Consider the following 19,424-nt stretch of genomic DNA (forward strand, 5'->3'; position numbering starts at 1 on the left):
CAGGAACTGACGTTTGTGTCTACGACTACATGACCAAATTTTCCAGCTGGAGGAAAATGTCCAGCGTCAAAGATCGGAGAGTCTGAAGGTGGGAATCGTCTTTTGTTAGTACAAACTCTTAGAATTCATCTAAGTTTACCCATCAACTCAATTCGTCTGCTTACCGGAAGTACAGTATGTGGTATCTGAGTATTTGTGTTGTTTGTTTTTCTTCTGCTTGTGTTTTCACTTTTGTTGGCGCGTGAAGTGCGCCGAAATGCCGAAACATTTGCACAAACATTGCGTAAAAGTTTCGGAAACAACTTTCTATGAGGGATCTTTTGTTTGAGGGTTAAGACGTAGTTTTATGAGATGTTTTACAGTGTCGGACTGTTCGTCGCGGTGTATTTATTGTGTTGACAACAATATTTATCTGTATCTATTGGTAATCTAGAGATGGTGTTAACGTGGCTTTTTGATTATCTATTTTCTTGCATACTTTGCATCTATATAAACTTTTGTTTAATTTCTGAAATGTCTTTAAAACGTATTTTTCCTTTATTATTTTGTCAGAAAAGTCAGTGTTGCATTTCTGTATTGCACACTTAAATTGAACAACATTTCATATACTAAGAGTTCAGAACAGGTTAGTCTCTGCTGCACCTTCACTAACTTTAAAAGTTTTTGCAACACTGGGCGAAGCCACTTATTTATCCAATAGGATTTAACCTTAATTCTATCATTCACTTCGGTTTTAAAGTTAAAATCTTATTGAAACTATAATGCATCAATTTGCTTGGACTGCCATTTCGCATTTTTTATCATTTCTAACAATCACAGTTGATAGTATGTGTAATAATTATAATGTCTTAAGATTCTAATAGGAATAAAAGCTCTTTTGTATGCCGCTTTGAGTCAGTAATGTTGTGGTAACTGACTGGAGAAACAAGTTATGTCTTGTTTTTTGCCTTTTGCCAGGCACATCTAAAATAGGCTTGTGTAATTTAGTGGATTCAGCAGCACATATGGCTTTTTTAAAAGTTAAACCGAAATGCCATGTAATAGTGTTGCGTCATTGTATTTATATGCATGAATCATGTGCCTTGGGTATGCTAGCTAGAAATGCATGTGTAACTTATTTTTGTGTATCCTGCAATGGTTATCTGTCACGTAAGCTCACTGTATTGTGTTTACTGTAAACGGGATATGTGTAGCGACAGCTTTCACATATTACAAGTCCTGCATTGTGTTGTCGATCATCCCTTCTGGACATTCTCACCATCTTGGGAACTATTTGTCTTCCCTTGACATGTTTTGGAAGTGCTTAGAAAAGCATCTCAAACTAAATGCTTTGTGTTCGGTCTGTTTCTGAGATGTAACAGTTTCATAAACTGACACGCTGACATTTAAAAGCCATATGTTATTATCTAGTTATTCATTTCTTTCTTGAGCGTGACTTCTGTACTTTGAACAGCTGCACTGAAGCTTGATAAATCATTTTATTGTAAAGCACAAAAACATCTTCCTGACTTCCGTTATGATTTGACAACACCATTGAAAGTGGGTTTTCGAATGCGTAAATAAGTGATGTTTGTCATTGTTAAAACGGTGCAGTCACGCATGGACCCTGAGGGCTGAGAGTCGTTCCCACGAGATATGAGCTGCAAAGATTTGATAAATCCGAGAGCACAGTGCATGCAACCTGCTTATTTATACTCCTGACATGAGAAGCAGAAACAGTAACTACGCCACCAGTCAAAAGTTTTTGAACAGTAAGATTTGTAATGTTTTTTTTTTAAAGAAGTGTCGTCTTCTCACCAAGCCTGCATTTATTTGATTGAAAGCACAGCGAAAACAGTCAAATTCTGAAATATTTTTACTATTTAAAATAACTGTTTTCTATTTGAATATATTTTAAAATGTAATTTATTCCTGTGATTTCAAAGCTAAATTTTTAGCGTCATTACTCCAGTCACATGATTTTTCAGAAATCATTCTAATATTCTCATTTGCTGCTCAAAAAACATTTATTATTATTATTATGTTGAAAACAGCTGAGTAGAATTTGGTCAGGTTTCTTTGATGAATAGAAAGTTTAGAAGAACAGCATTTATCTGAAATGGAAATGATTTGTAACATAAATGTCTTTATCATCACTTTTGATTAATTTAAAACATCCTTGCTGAATAAAAACTTTACTTATTAAATTCTATAATTTATTCACTAAAAAAATACTGACTTCAAGCTTTTAAATGGTACAGTGTATAATGTTACAAAAGCTTTTTATTTTTAGATAAATGCTGAATCTTTGGGTCTTTGTATTCATCGAAAGATCCTGAAAAAATACCCAACTGTTTTACATATTGATAATAATAAAAAATTTGAATGCTTTTTGAAAGATCATGTGACACTGAAGACTGGAGTTATAATGCTGAAAATGTAGATTTGATCACAGGAATAAATTACATTTTAAAATGTATTAAAATAGAAAACAGTTATTTTAAATAGCAAAAATATTTCACAATATTACTGCTTTTGCTGTATTTTGGATCAAATAAATGCAGGCTTGGTGAGCAGAAGAGACTTCTTTAAAATAAACATTAAAAATCTTCCTGTTCAAAAACTTTTGACTGGTGGTTTAGATGTTGCGCTTTAAATGTTTGACCTGTTTTAGTCATCTTAAATAACATATTCTGCACCAGAAACAGATCTTCAAGAATAATGTCAACAAAATAGAGGGTATAATACTTTACTATGATTAATTATACATAGCTTTTTTTAATGACAAGTGCAAAATCTCATTGGTTTGGAGCTCAGAGTTCTTCATGTTTACATGATGTAGCATATAAAATATTTGAGCATCATCTTCTTGCACAATTGATGCCTTACTGATAAGACATGCTTGGTCTCTTCTGTGAACAATGGTCAGAAGAGACCAACCCCTCTGGATTGCACGCTCAATTCCTCACTGTACACAATGGCCTCGGCAGAGTATTGATAGCCAGACTTGGCAGCATTGATGTCTTTTTAAAACTAAATCAAATAATATGACTATTTCCCAACATATCTTGTGTGTGACATGTTGTTTTTTGATTATTTGTGGTTGGGGTGGGCGGTATAACCAAAATCTTTTATCACTGTATGAGAAATGTTATATTGTGGTAATTTTATAAATAAGAGTTTAATTATTATTGCTATAAATATGATTATATTTCTGTTTTTTTGTTTTTTTTTTTTTACAATAAGAAGACAGCTTGTTATTATATAGCATCTGCAGAATACAAATTAATCTGATAGTACATTGTACAAACTATAAATTCAGATTGAATTCTGATTTGAAGTTGTAATATAGTCTATGAATGTATACCTGCAAATGTACATTAGTTAAATCCAGTCCTTGTTTAAGGTTATGAGCTGTGTTTAAAACCATTGTAAAATACTCCGTAAACACACACCTCTGACCTCGTTACATCAGTAATTACATCATCGGCATTTAGCAGAACAATCATAACTACATTGCTTGGCAGAAGAATTATTATTTTTAAATGATTACATTTGTTTTTCTGCCTGAATGTCAGTAATACATCAGTATTAACACATCAAATGCTATTGCTTTAAAACCGCAATCAATTTAACTCTTTGCATTGTGCATAACACCTCTAACTGTCAAATTCTTCTTTGTCTTGACTTGTTAGAGACACATGCTTTTTCGTTGCTTCATGTTTTGTCATCACTTAATTAAGTAGCGTAAATCTGCCCTATCTTAGGGTTTTAACACATAATCAGTGAAGTTGTGAATGAGGAGCTGAAACTTAACTCTGTCTTGAGTTTGCAACTAATTGGTTCCATTTCAATTGCAAGCTGGCATGTCTCGGGCCTGCAAGGCACAGGGAAATGTCTGGAATGTGCTTGTAAGTGCCTGCCATTTACCCATTAAAAATATCTAGATTTTGACACGCCTCACTGGCCACTCACATGAACGGTATTTTCCTGCTGACGTTTTGTCTGAACACTTCACATATCTAAAATATTCAGAATGCTTTTGTCAGAAATAAAAAAAAAACTTGTGATTGTTGGACTGAATATGAACGTTTTTAATGAGCCTGTCACATATGATGGCTTTGTGCATCTTTTTTGTTAATTCATTCAATTAATTTTGTTTGATTGTGAGGTGTAGGGTTGCGTTCACCCATCTTTTCATGTTTTACAAGGGCTTTCATATTGAACATGGGAACAAAAAGGATTCATTCATTTGATTCATGTCTAAATGTCACGCTAGTGTTGGTGCAAAATGGACAGTGTCCATTACTGTGAGTGAAAGAAGCTCATATTTGTAAACACATCATTGTGAACAGGATATTTGATGATTGAAAATCCCTCAAAGCAACTTTACCAGTCAAAAGTTTTTGAACAGTAATATTTATAAAAGTTTTCAAAGTCTCTTCGGCTCACCAAACCTGCATCTGTTTGATCCAAAATACAGCGCATATCAGTAATATTTTGAAGTATTTTTGCTATTTAAAATAACTGCTTTCTATATGAATATATTTTAAAGTGTAATTTATTTCTGTGATCAAATCTAAATTTTCAGCATCATAAATGCTGTTCTTCTATTCATCAAAGAAACCTGAAAAATTCTACTCAGCTGTTCTCAACATAATAATAATGATACATGTTTTTTGAGCAGCAAATCTCAATATTAGAATGATTTCTGAAGGATCATGTGATTCTAGTAATGATCCAAAAATTTCAGCTTTGAAAAACATTACAAATCTTACTGTTCAAAAACTTTTGACTGGTAGTGTATATCGATCACTGCCTTTAAAAATAGCACTGCCAGTGCATCATAATTGGCATTGAACATGCAGTACATCTTTTGAAAGCATTGATGTTCTGAGTTCCTGATTCTAAAATGTAATATTCTCTTAATTTCCTTTTGTAGGCACCTGTTGTAAAGTTCCTGTCAGAGCCCAGTGGTCTCCTCATGTACATAGAAAGGCAAAGCTGACACCATGGCCCACATATCCAGTGGCAATGGGTTTAAGTTTGACAGGCCTGCCTCTCCAGGGGTGGTCAGGCCCAAAGGGATTGTGGGAAAGGAGGAGGCTTTACGTATGGAGTTAGAAGCCTTGGACAAAATCAAGCGTGAGAAGAGGCACACACTACCAGTCACAGCGTCTTCTGTTAATCCCCTTCCCAACCCAATGGCGCAAACATCCACTAACCGGCAAGAGAAAGACCTCATTGTGTTCTCCGAATCGGAAACCCAGAAGAAAGAACAAAAAGACAAATTTGAGGACATTGATTTAGAGAAGATGACCAAGGAGGAGCTGGAAAAGCTGCTTCTGGATGACAGTTTTGGGGTTAACAAAATGACAAGACCTTCCTCTCTGCTAGGTTGCAATCTCAGCGCATCATATCCTGGAGGTCATGCGTTCAACCCGTCTTCATTCCACTGGACACCCACTCCAACACATGCACAGACTCCCATCTTCCCCTCTGCTCCCTTCCCAAAGCCTCCATGCTCTTTCCAGAATGGCTTTACTCCAACTTTGTCTCCTTTTATTAGTCCAACCCCCTTCCTCTCCTTTCCATCCATCCAACCACCTGCTGCTCTGGTCTACCCACAGCCTGCCGTCACTCCGGAGATGGCCAAGCTGTTTGACAAGATTGCCAGCACTTCAGAATACTTGAAGAACGGCAGGTCCTCCAGTTTGGAAACCGAATCGGCAAGCGCCAAGTCCCTGGAGCCCTTGCCTCAGCCTTCAGAACCTCCCAACATCAGCCGATTTGAATGGCTGGACCTGGACCCGCTCAACAAGCGCAAGGAGGTGGAGGTAGAGGATGCACCCACTGTTTTAGGTGGCCCTTTCATAGAGGAGTCTGGGACTGCTAAAGACCCATGGGATGCGGTTCTTCTGGATGAGCCTGAAGCTGTGGATAATGGCAGTCCCTCTGCACAGGTGAGGAGCAAGGTGACTTTAGCCAACCAACCTAGAAGAGCATCAATAGGGTCTGTAACGAGAAGTCAGTCCCTCAACATACCTGCAACCTCAACAGATCACAGTGCTGGCAAACAGGTAAGAGAAACGTCCTTTCTGCTGACCTGGAACATGTTGGCAGCGCTGTTTGTTTAGAAGTGATTACCACATCCTCTTATGCAGAGGTTCTGTAGGAGGAAGTAGAATATTTTTCTAGTCAGGTATCATTAAATTCAAACCTGTTGTGTCTAATGTCCACATAGTGAACAGTGTTCAAAATTCTGTCATTAATAACTCACCCTCATTTTGTTCAAAACTCATAAGACCTTTGTTCATCTTCGGAACACAAATTAAGACATTATTGATGAAATCCGAGCTTTCTGATCCTGCATAGACAGCAACACAGCTGACATGTCCAAGGCCCAGAAACTAAGTAAGGACATTGTTAAAATAGTCGATGTGAGATCAACAGTTCAACCTTAATTTTATGAAGCTACGTGAATACTTTTTGTGTCATGATAAATTGATTTGTGGATTGATTCTGCGATTTGGAATGCATCAGGATTCTCTCATGAATCGATCCTAAGCTTAGTTTTTAACAGCAGATTGCACTGCGTGCTTTAGAAACAGCTGTACTGTGCTTGTTTCCATTTCCTTGCACACACACCACTTGAACTTAAAATAATCATTCATAAAGTTCGGAAAGGTTAAAGCGAATTACAATAGTGTTCACAGTGGGCTGTGTTTACATTAATCTCACGTCATAAAAGCATAAAAGCCAAGGTGCAAGTACATTTAATCACTTACTTGACATGCACAAGTGCTCGTCTTCGTGAGCATTTAAAGGAGAAGTCCACTTCCATAACAAAAATTGACATACTGTACTCACCCTTTGTCATCCAAGATGTTCATGTCTTTCTTTCTTCAGCTATAAACAAATTATGTTTTTTGAAGGAAACATTTCAGGATTTTTCTCCATATAATGGACTTTTATGGTGCCCTGAATTTGAGCTTCCAAAATGGAGTTTAGATGCATCTTTAAACAATCCCAAATGCGGTTGTAAACGATCCCAGCCGAGGAAGAAGGGTCTTATCTAGCGAAACGATCGGTTATTTTCATAAAAATAATACAATTTATATACTTTTTAATGTCAAACGCTCTGCTTGTCTCACACTGCCTGAACTGTTTTTTTTCTGGTTCATGACAGTTAGGGTATGTCGAAAAACTCCCATCTCATGTTCTCCCTCAACTTCAAAATCGCCCTATATCGCTGTTTTATATTTTTTGTTGAGGGTGTTTGATCTTCTTTGCTTGTTCACTGTGCAAAGACTGGGTTGGTACTTTTGCAGTGATGTAGGATGATTTTGAAATGATTTTTGAAGTTGAGGGAGAAAATACGATTGGAGTTTTTCGACATACCCTAACTGTCTTGAACCAGAATACACAGAGTTCAGGGAGAGCAAGACAAGATGAGCGCTTGAGATTAAAATGAAAATAACCGATCGTTTCGCTAGATAAGAGCCTTCTTCCTCGGCTGGGATAATTTACAACTGCATTTGGAATCGTTTGAAGCCGCATTTAAACTGCATTTTGCAAGTTCAAAATCGGGGCACCATAGCAGTCCGTTATATGGAGAAAAATCCTGAAATGTTTTCCTCAAAAAACATAATTTCTTTATGGCTGAAGAAAAAAAGACATGAACATCTTGGATGACAAGGGGGCGAGTACATTATCTGTAAATTTTTGTTCTGGAAGTGGACTTTTCCTTTAAAGGCCTGTTTACACTAGTGCGTTTTCATTTTAAAACAGCATTTTAAAATGATTCTTGTCTACACTGGCATTTTCACTGCGCTTCAGAAACGATATCTGTCCACACAACACACACCCGAAATCATGTCACATGACCATTCATATTGAGCATGATGTTATTGTTTACACGGTCATCAAGGGTAAGCAGAGCGAATGTGTGCGTAGCCACGCCATCGTTTTCAGAAGTCTCCGTATTGGTACGTTTGTACTAAAACGCAACCCTTGAGTTTTCAAACTAAAGGTGTGTTCACACTTGTCATGTTGGTTCGATTAAAACAAACTCTGGTACGATTGCTCTGTTAGTGTGGTTAGTTGCCTTTCGAACCCTGGTGCGCACCAAACATGTGGACCGAGACTGCTAAACAGATGGGTCTCGGCCCACCTCCAAACAAATTCTCGTGCAGCTTGAGTGAAATATGAACGCTACAAGGGCCAAATACTTCTAAATGAATGTTAGTGATTTCATCAAGTTAATAAGCAGTGTGTCCAAAACAAAATGAGCAGAAGGCAAACATGGAGCAACGAGGAGATAAAGTACCTTTTGTGAGCACTTTGTGAGTGGTGAAAATAAAATCATATGCGTGCGGCAATGAGCACGCTTAGTCCAGTAAACGGGATTAGGTGTAGTCCACTTAAAGCGGCTACTTTGAGTTAGCGCCTTTTCCTTTTGTTTGAAGTGTTCAGTGAGTTCCGTCACAAAATATATACGTCACTCAACCAGACCAATCAGGTTGTGAACGTATCACTATGCCCTTAGATTCGGTATCTTTAGGTTCGCTGTCAAAAATGCCTGTATGAACGCTAAGTGGACCAGGACCAAATGTATCATTTTCCTTTTTGGTCCGGACCGAATGAACCAAACAAACCGAACTGCAAGTGTGAACACACCCTAAAACAGGAACTGCTGTGTTTTTGAAAATCTATGGTTGAAAACACTGGAGTAGTGTAAACGACAGATGTAATCGTAGCGAACACTACGCGTTTTTAAAACGCACTAAAGCGCCACCCGCTGTTAAAAACTAATCTCAGAAACGATATCAGAGAGAATCGCGATGTATTCGGAAAATCACAGAATTGATCCACGAATCAATTTATCGTGACACCACTGTTCTCGTAGCTTCATAACGTTACAGTTGAGCCACTGATGTCACATGGACTATTTTAATGATATCCCTACTATCTTTCTGGGCCTTGAACGTGCCAATTACATTGCTGTCTATTAGGGTTGTGACGATGAGGAAATTTCCCCACCGGTTAATCGACATGTGACAACACCGGTAATACCGGTATCACCGTGGGGGTGGGGGTTTCCTCTTTTTTTATGCTTTTAAATAGCTTATAAATGCGTGCGTATTATACTTTCACTTTCAGTTTTGCGGGAATTGGCAATTCGGCGTCAATTGTTTGAATGGACGACAACGAAACTACAAAAAAAAAATAAAATAAATAAAATAAAATCACTGATATTAAACACAGAACTTTTATTAACAACGAAAAAAACAACGCCATTCTCTTTCTGTAAATTCGAATCCTCTCGTTCTCCTCACGTGATAAATGAAATATGACGCATTGTAGCTATGTTCAGTTTTTAATTATAGTGCATGCTCTCGTCTTAAGTAAATTATTTAGAATTATATTTTTCCATTTAATCAAATAAATATTTAATAAAAAAAAAACGAATACTTAAAAAAAAAAAAAAAATGTGGGGACAGTGTCACGGTGGTAAAGTGATGTCACCGGTGTTGCGTCTTAAAACCGGTAACACCGTCAACACCGTCTATCGTGGCAAGCCTACTGTCTATGTAGGGTCAGAAAGCTCTGGGATTTCATCATAAATCTCTTAATTTGCATTCTGAAGATGAATGAAGATCTTATTGGTTTGGAATGACATGAGAGTAATTAATGACCGAATTTTCATTTTTTTGAGTGAACTGTCCCTTTAAAGACACAACTTTTCCAAAAGGTCTTTACCAGTCAAACAGTTAAAGCACAGCATGTTAATTAAATTGCTAAAAATATCAAAACTAAATAAACAAACCTCACTAATTGAGTATTTTATAAGTGTCTCTCATGCTTGCATACGTTCTAGCACTAAAGCAAGAAAGCAGTAGTGCTCTGATATGACAGGAAGTTGCAGTTAAAAATGTGTGCGTATGGTTTTGTGATTATTATACCCTGCCATTGTGGTGAATGCAACATTTTCTGCTAGGGGTGATTTGCATCTTGTATTTTTGGTTGGTTTCTTATCATAGTCTAGCCAAGCTCTGCTGGTGCTTAGTCTCTTTCATTTTACCGCCGTTTCATCTAAACCTCTTGCTTTATCAATAGTCTTTCCTTAGAAACGTTGTAACGGATTGCCAAAATAAAGAATGACTTCCTGAGAGGAATGTGAAACATTAAGTGAAACTTTGATTCCTTATGAGGAGGGTGTGTAAATGTGTGCCTTTTTTCCCAGAAAACCCATTTCCCGTTTCATTATGTTTTTTTTCTGACCAGGACAATTGGCTGTTGTCACACATTTCCCACAGTACTTGAAGAATTTGTGCCCGTAACTTCTACAACAGGGAGAGCTTTCATCTAAGGATAAAATAAAGGGGTCAGAGGGTTCTTTGCACTTCCTTGTTTCAAGTTTTAGGACTACCATTATGTTTCTGAGTCATACATTAAGTCTAGTTCATTTACACTGCTGTCCTAGTATTTTGTAGTAAATGGGCTGTTGTCTGTGTGTGTGTGTGTGTGTCTATAGCAAGGAGGACTGCTGCTGGTCTCATTAGCACAGACAAGCCTCAGCTAGCTGTTTTTGCCCCATGGGTTCTTCCCTGACATGCCTGGAGCGGGGCCGTGCTGCTCCTCGTTGCCATGGCAGCTCTCTTTCGGAGTGTGCGAAAGAGCAGCGAAACTAATCTGAGCTTTGGTTTTGGTGTACAGTTACTCTGCTTCACCGCACACAACACAAGATACTCTTATCACAAGCCCTGGGTATTTCAGCCCTTATCAGCACACGCATCCCAAAAGACCTGTTTGTTGTCTGTCTTGGTGTAAGTGTAAGTTCACTGTTGCCATTATTTCATGCTTGTGGTTTGAGTTACAACACATTATCAAAAGTAGTTTCTTTTTTGAGTATGGTTGAAAGTATTTAGGATTAGTTTGGAAATGCTTTATAGCATATTTTTATTGCACAGCATTCATAAGGCAAACCTAGATAATGCAATATCTCCTGATGTAAACAAATAAAGAAATGGTGTCAAAGGTGTGTGCGTGTTAAGTTGAGACAACTTTCAGTAGTTGATTTTAGGGCTGTCACTAATGAATATTTTGGTAATCGAGTAATTAGAGTATTCGATTAAAAAAAAAAAGTCCTTCATTGCATTTTGCCCATGTTGAGTAATCTGCAAAATGCCGAAAGTGGCGCATTCCACATATTAAACCGTTTAAAAATCATAATGAAGCATAATGCTATTAAGTATTCACAAGCGCTATGATTCAATTAAATAAATATATATGATGCAGGTTTAAAATATGCACTTTATTTACATGCCTGTAGGTTATGTACGTGCGTGTCAGAGTGGCTCTTACATAAACTGTTATCATTTACATGTGTGGAGCCCCTCAAACTCCATCTCTGCATGTTGTTGTGAGATTGGGTTTATTATAATGTTCATCTGGGAATGCAATGTGTGCTATTTCATCAGATTTGCAAGGTAAATAATTTATAAACCTACACAAACACAGGAGAATACGTCATTGTCTTTCTCAGTATGCTAACTGTTCATTGCGATTTCAAAATAAAAGCTCAAAGATAACTGAGATAACATGATTTGATGTCCACATGTTCAAGACATTACAGTGGCTGTAGCTTTTCTGTCATAAAGAAAATGGCCAGATGGTAAAGATTAAGTGGACATTTCAGTGAAATGTTTTTTAGGTTTTATTTAATAAAAACATATGATTACGTGCTTTTGATACTTTATATGAGGTCTGTTTTTATTACTACAAAAAAAAGTGTAATTATCCGATTACTCGATTAATCGTCAGAATAATCAACAGATTACTCGATTACCAAAATAATCGTTAGTGACAGTGAACACAGTCGCTCTGAGTCGCATGTATGTCACCTACACGTGTAAATAATTTTAAATTAATTTTAATATTTTAAACCTGCATCGCATTTACTTATTTAATTGAATCATAGCGTTTGTGAAGTCACAATAGCATTATGCTTTATTATAATTTTAAGTGGGTTTATTATATATGATGCAGCCTTGGAAAACAATCTAATGATGCGTTTCATGGATTCTGGTCCGTGGATGAGCCACTTTCAATATTTTGCCAGTTACTCAAACGAGGATTTTTTTAAACAGAGTACTCGTTGAATCAGGAATCGTGACTAGTTGATACCAATGCAAGTGTGATGTCAGGAAAAATCAATATGCTATTTATCATACTCAATTTAAAAGTTATATATTAGTAATATTAACATATAAACTTAATAATATATAACTCAATAAAATAAAAAATCTAAATAAGTTACAAAATGATCAAATGTGTATATTGTTAATATATTATACAGTTATAGTATATAAAGTACTGTTTAGAAGGTTGGGGTCAGTACATTTTAAAAAAAAAATGTTTTTAAAATAGACTCTCATGCTCGTAAAGGCTGCATTTATTTGATTAAAAATATAGTCATTTCTTTTAAAAAGAAAAATCGTACTCACCCTATTCTTTTGAACAGTTATAGAAATAAATAATACTGATATTATGTTGCAGGTCTGTTTGAGTGCACTGTAATGCCTAATGCAGAGATTCAATACTTTTGACATGTCTGACACACATGATGTGTGCCAAATATGCCTGTGAGCGTTCAGAAGCAGCCACATTTCATTCAGACATCAATTGGCCACCAAATTGAGTTGGTACTTGTTACTGCCTGTATTGTAGAAAGGCTGGTATCATTTGTCATTACTTTGACATTACTAGCGTATCACAACAGTCACTTAGCCCACACAGTAGCTTTCGTATACAGTCAAATCTCTCAGTGCGACCATGTGGTTTCTGTTGTGCATGTGTGGATGTTTATAAATGTGCTGTGAACCATCTCTGTCTGTCAGCTTATCCTACGTGCAAAAATGAAGTTTGTTTAATGTCAATGTGAGTAATTGGATTCATAAACAAAGCTCTTAGTCACAGTTTACCATCAAGCACTCTGTCGTCAGTGGAATGTTAAATCATTTGACGGAAGTTCAGTCATATTTATTTAGTGGAAGTACTATCAGGTCAATAGGGAACAGGGTTCCAGTTAATGCATATCAGTATTCTTAGCAACAATAGCGGAGAGGAAGTTGCAGTTTCTGTGATTTCTATTACACCCAAATGTAGATGATCGAATTGTACTTCTATTCAATCGAATGCTAAGCTCACTTAAACCAGGTTCCGCTAATTCCTGAGTGTTTTTTTTTTTTTTTTTTTTTTTTTTTAAGGTTTCTTGGCAGATTTCTCATAAACTTTTAACCTGAGGAAGAGCTCTGTTTGGACTGGGAGAGATTGCATGTAGGGCAGCCAGAACTGTAAAACCATAGCTCTAAGCAAAAGCGGATGAATAATTTGTGAATGTGTGTCACATGGCGTCTCATTTTTCTCTAAGGTTAGGCCTAGAGCTCTGGCCTAGTAAACAGCTAAAGAAACCATTGTCACATTGGATGCATATATGTATTACCCACAGTAAAACATGTGACCTGCCTTTTTTGTCCATATTGACACTCTTGATTGTTTAGGCAGGCAGATGTTCTCTTCAAAGACCATTTCATTCAATGTCACAAAAATAAACCTTATCTACTGTTGAAATTACATTCATATACACTACCAATCAAAAGTTTTTGAACAGTAAGATTTTTAATGTTTTAATGTCTCTTCTGCTCACCAAGCCTGCATTTATTTGATCCAAAGTACAGCAAAAACAGTATAATTTTGAGATATTTTTGCTTTTTAAAATAACTGTTTTCTATTTAAATATATTTTGAAATGTAATTTATTCCTGTGATTTCAAAGCAGAATTTTTAGCGTCATTACACCAGTCACATAATCTTTCAGAAATCATTCTAATATTCTGGTTTGCTGCTCAAAAACATTTATTGTTATTATTTTGTTGAAAACAGCTGAGAGCAAAGGTTTCTTTGAATAGAAAGTTCAGAAGAGCAACATTTATCTGAAATAGACATCTTTTATGACATTATAAATGGCTTTATCATCACTTTTGATCAGTTTAAAGCATCTTTGCTAAATAAAACGATAATAATAATAATAATAAAAATATTATACTGACTTCAGGCTTTTAAAAGGTATAGTGTATAATGATACAATTACTGTATAATTAATGTATAATGTTTTTATTTCAGATAAATGCTGATCTTTTGATCTTTCTATTCATCAAAGAATCCTGACAAAATGTATTCAACTGTTTTAAATATTATTAATAATAATAACAATAATAAAAAATGTTTCTTGAACAGCAAATCAGCATATTAGAATGATTTCTGAAGGATCATGAGACACTAAAGCCTGCAGTAATGATGCTGAAATATAGCTTTGATCACAGGAATAAAGTATGTTTTAAAATTTATTCAAATAAATAAATAGTAAAAATATTTCAAAATTGTACTGTTTTTCCTGTACTTTGGATAAAATAAATACAGGCCTGGTGAGCAGAAGAGACTTCATTAAAAAAAAAACAAAAAAAATTACTGTTCAAAAACTTTTGACTGCTAGCATAGTCTGCATGTTATATGTAATTAAACAAAAAATAAACATTTCAATTTCATTTTAGAGCGTGAGGCGTTATTGAACTGAATGTACCTTTAATTCCTAGTTGTAATTCCATGTTGATGTTCCTTTTTGACCTATTTCCTTCCTGAAGGAAGTCTCTTTTTTTTGGCATTCCAGACATTCTTCACATTCTCAGTATCCTCTCACCAAACAGAGAGACTGTCTCACTCTGCATTTGAACTGGGATGTTAATATCATCAGTCATGTCTATTTGGTACCTCTATACATAGTACAGACTGTACATAATATACTGTTTACGAAATGTATGTGTAGAACACCATTAGTGAAACTGAATGTATAAGATAGTAGGCCAAATGTCTGCTCATCTGTATAACCATGGTTTCATTTCTGTCTTTTACAGGTCAATAAAGGAAGTTCAAATGTACTCTCAAAGTACTCCATTTTAGAGGGAAAAGAAGCCCAAAATCTAGAAGTCGTAGCATTCTGTGAAGACATTTCAAAGTGAGTTGTGCAGCAAATTTGTTGATTTAAATGTTGAAAGGCATACCTTAGTAAAAAGCAGGTTTTGCTACTACATCTGTGTTGTTAATCTGATATCAGAAAGTCCCAGGATACCTGAATCAGCACTGTAATGCTGGGTGGAAGCAAAGCTAATTTAGACTTGAAGGACTAATTTGGGAAATGCCTCAAAACCTCATATGTATATCTCAGACAAGAACTGCTGACAAGTGAAATGCAGGAAGTCTACAGCTGTGTGTAGCCCATGTAACAATGGGAGCTAATACATTGTTTCCTAATTATAATGTAAACACAAAGAAAGCATGTGTTCATTAACAGATTAACAAAGGTCCTAAGACTGAACCCTGTGGTACATCATATTTACCAGTGTCAGGTCTTCATGTATACAAAGTTTTGTTCTTTATTTTTACAGAGTGCGGTCAAAGTTTCCACATGACGACCTGTCGACCAATCCTGGCTATGTTCTCAGCCCTGTAATCGCTCAGAGGGATGCAGGAGGGGACAATGGAGGCAGTGTGAAAGTGTCCATTGAGATTTCTGATTCTCAGCAGCCTGTAACTTTCACTTGTGATGGTAAGCAGTTCTTTGCCACTGTGACTGAATTTGGCCGTTACAAAAAGCTTTTGACAGTGAAACTGTTTTATGTGAAAACTGTTATGCTAACAGTTAATGCGCAGGTCATATAGGTTTTTGAAAAATAGCTATCATTTATTGTAAACAGTCAGCAAAGTTGTTAATCAAAAATGTCTGTGATAAAGATATCGTCTCTCAAAAGAAAGAGTCGACTCTGAACCGCCTTAACAAGTCGTCATATTTTAAAATCTTCTGTTTGTTATGATAAACGTCACTAGGTGACACATTTGCATAATCCCCGCCTGCCGGTGAAATATGAAAACTCTGACCTGCCCACAAACACTTTAGCTAGTTAGTGTGTTTACATCATGTTGAGAAGACTCTGCGCTGTGAAAGCAAGTTTGTTTTCTTTTCATTGCCGAAAGATGATGTGAAGAATCCATGGTTAAAATTCATTTTTTCACGATACCACAGCATCACAATTCGAATCTTTTGTTATGTGCTTGAGTTTAGTGCAGGATCGCTAAACCAGGGCTCTACAGTGCGACCATTTGCGTTTGCATTTGCGACTGAAAACTACTGCGTGCGACTTGAAAAAATATTTAGGAGCACCATGTGCGAGTAACCCGATCAGCATATTTGTATTTGTGCTGAGGGGAGCTTCAAAGGTTTCTATGTGTTTTTGCAATGTTGAGTAATGTATCACAGACATATCTCACAAATCCTTTCATAAACAAAGTGTGGAGAGAATGTAAATAAGAGATTCACTGTGCAGTGTGGAGAGCTTCGTTGAATGTAATGGAGCTTTGTGAGATTGTGATGAACTAAGATGAGTGACAGTTTTAATGATTTTTAAGGGAGTTTGTAAATGAGATATTGATTTAATACTACAGTTAAATAAACAAGAAGTTAATATTAAGTGACTTACATTGTCTGACTATAAAACTATTGCCTGATTTTGCTGTTTTGTCATCATAAAAGGCTGGAAACAAATCTGCGCTGCGCATCTCCATTCAAATAGCGGGGTTTCGTTTATGAATGAACGTGCATTTTTAAATGAAACTAGTGAGTCAATGATTCAGTTTTCCATTCATAAAGAGTCACTTGCTTTATTCCTGGATGAATCAGCCATTCGAACGAATCAAATGAATGATTCAGTAATTAAATCAGTGACTTGCTGCCACCTCGTAGCAGTTTTAGTTTCATTTTAAAGTATTTCTTCAGTTATTTGAATTATTTAATATTTCTGTATTCAAATTTTTAAAATGTAAAACATTAATCTCAGCATGAGTTTATAAATTTGATTGCACTCATGCCAACTCTGAGACTCATTAAACATGAAAATACAAGCTACTTTTGTGTTCTTCTGTGCTACCTATGTAATACAAATTAATTTGATTGATAACTTATTTTTATTTTGTTGTTTTAACTAGAAATTTTAAAAAGTTTAAAAATGTAAAAAATTTGACATAAAAGATGACATACTTTTAATGAAGTTATAAAAATACCATTACAAAGGTAAAAAAAAAAAAAGAAATCCCCTGTAAATCACTTTAAGGAGTCAAATATCACCGTGTAATGGGAAGGCTAATTTTTTTATCCGATTTTTGGATGATTGATTAGAAGGTGCTACTACATTTTTACAAGTTTTAAGAGAAAAGTAAGCGTAGAGCCCTCTAAATGCTTGTCCTTGAAAGATAAAGCCATACCTTCTTTATTTGAACCAACAAGCGTCTCCGAACCACAACCTGTAAGTATGATTAATACGTTATGTGTACAATTTCAATTGAGGGCTCAAAATATCAAGGTAAACCATGATATTACTGTATTACTGAAATAGTTCTGATAATTTGATGTGAACTCACTGTTTCCTAAGAATGTGTTGATTAATGTAGATTGTTGTTGTTCTAATTGCTTCGATTAATAATAAAGAATGTAGACACATTTTGGTTTACAAACTGTATTGTTTTATCCGTTAGCACTCAACTAACACATCCACTATTATTGTTTTGGGAAGTGTTTACAGTTTAGCAGCTAAATTTTAGCTGTGGGAACGATTCGCCTTGCATTGTATATGGAAAGACCAATCACAACAGAGTTGGCCAGCTGACCAATCAGAGCAGAGTAGGCTTATGGATGGGAGGGGTTTACAGTGTAGAACTGCTTTGAATGAATCTTACGAAATCATTGTAAAATGATTCTAATATTAAATATATATTCTGAGAAAATCACAACATTTTCTGACCTTAGATGCATTTGAACCTGTTGTAGAGGACTCGAACACAATATTAGGACACTTTAAAATACCATATGACCTGCTCTTTAAGTGAGGGAACAGTTTACCCAAAAATGAAAGTCTGCAGAAGAAAATACAGGTCATACAGGTTCGGAATGCCATAAGGGTGAGTAAATCATGACATAATTTAATTTTTGGCTGAACTATTCCTAATAAGTAACTAATAATATCACATCTGATGAATCATGTACTTGCTATTTGTCAATAGTAAGCTTCTCCAAATGTCTGCTTGAAAGGAAGCTGACAAATGAAGAAGTCACGACACAGCGCCAGAGAGCATTTCTTGGCCGCTGCGACACATTCTCTTTTTACATAACTGTCATGGTGCGTCTGCTCAACAGATTCTTCGACCAGGGTTCCTGTGTTTTTTTCATTTTTCAGCTCACATGTCACTTGCCAAGGTTTTTTACTGGGTAACCTGTCTGTGGTCCAGGCACGGAAAGTCCTTTTCATTGAGCTGTAGTGGTCTTGGCTCGGTTCCCTGTGAAGCGGCTGTGTTCTGAAGACTGCCGGGCCTCGTTTTTTGTGCTGAGTCTCTGGCCACCTCACTCCTGGCAGAAAATCAAGACTGGCCTTTTGTGTTGAAGAATTTTTCGGTGTTGTTACTGCCTAAGCCCCATAGCTCTTTTTGTCCTGGATAAATCCAGCATAGACTGTGGTCTTGGGAGGGGAAAAGGGGGCACTGTGTCTATCGGGCCCTGAAGTTGCTTCACAGACAGCTAATATATTTGAGGAGTGGCTCAGATGTAACTAGCTGGATGGTTGAAGTGTTCAGGCTAGCTTTTCCACAAGTTCAACCTGTTCTTGCTTGTTTTTTTTTTTCTCTTAGACTGACCCAGTTTGTTGTTTAGATCAAGACATTTTTAAGAGATGGAACAGTGGTCAACAAAGTAATGCTTTCACTGTTACTTAACTTTCCTAATCCATGCAGAGAGGCACCATACGGCTAAATAATGGGCATACCATCTCTTTGCATGTCAATGCTGACTGTCTGAAACTTCAAAGAGGAAAAAGAGGTTTTTGAGGTTTTCCTTGGTTTGTTTAAGTGGAGGAAAATGCTTAGCTGTGTGTAAGGATAGTAAAGTTAGCAATTCCAGACATACTTGGCATGAAAGACAAGGCAAATGAAGCTGAGGAGGCGGCTAGGGTTTGAATGTGTGGAATATGAAGGCTTTTCCAGGATAAACTCAGATTAAGTGTCTCAGTTTTCTGATCCCTGGATCAGACCTTCTCCCTTCTCCTTTTCAAATGTACGTGCATCCATTTAAGTTTAGTTTTATTTACAGATTCAGCAGTATAGGATCTCTAGCTTGGGGATTGTGCATACAGTTGAAGTCAAACGTTTACATACACCTTGCAAAATCTGCAAAATGTTAATTAATTTACCAAAGAGAGGTTATACAAAATGCATGTTATTTTTTATTTAGTACTGACCTGAATAAGATATTTCACATAAAATGTTTACATATAGTCCATAAAAAAA

At 36.2% G+C, this 19,424-nt stretch overlaps 1 protein-coding gene across 3 annotated transcripts in view; it reads left to right on the forward strand.

Annotated features, from left to right (window-relative positions):
* pik3c2a (phosphatidylinositol-4-phosphate 3-kinase, catalytic subunit type 2 alpha) overlaps window positions 1–19,424 on the forward strand; it is a 53,923-nt gene continuing 34,499 nt past the window's right edge. The window contains exons 1-4 of one of the 3 annotated variants that reach the window (XM_051135017.1): window positions 1–88; window positions 4,922–6,059; window positions 14,954–15,054; window positions 15,485–15,645. In XM_051135017.1, coding sequence (XP_050990974.1) covers window positions 4,992–6,059; window positions 14,954–15,054; window positions 15,485–15,645 — 1,330 coding nt within the window. In that variant the 5' untranslated portion in view covers window positions 1–88; window positions 4,922–4,991. Of the gene's footprint in view, window positions 175–4,921; window positions 6,060–14,953; window positions 15,055–15,484; window positions 15,646–19,424 lie in introns of all 3 variants that reach the window. The other 2 variants (XM_051135016.1, XM_051135018.1) reach the window with 2 other exon arrangements.

Source organism: Labeo rohita, chromosome 18 (assembly GCF_022985175.1).
Source record: "Labeo rohita strain BAU-BD-2019 chromosome 18, IGBB_LRoh.1.0, whole genome shotgun sequence".
Classification (NCBI taxonomy): domain Eukaryota; kingdom Metazoa; phylum Chordata; class Actinopteri; order Cypriniformes; family Cyprinidae; genus Labeo; species Labeo rohita.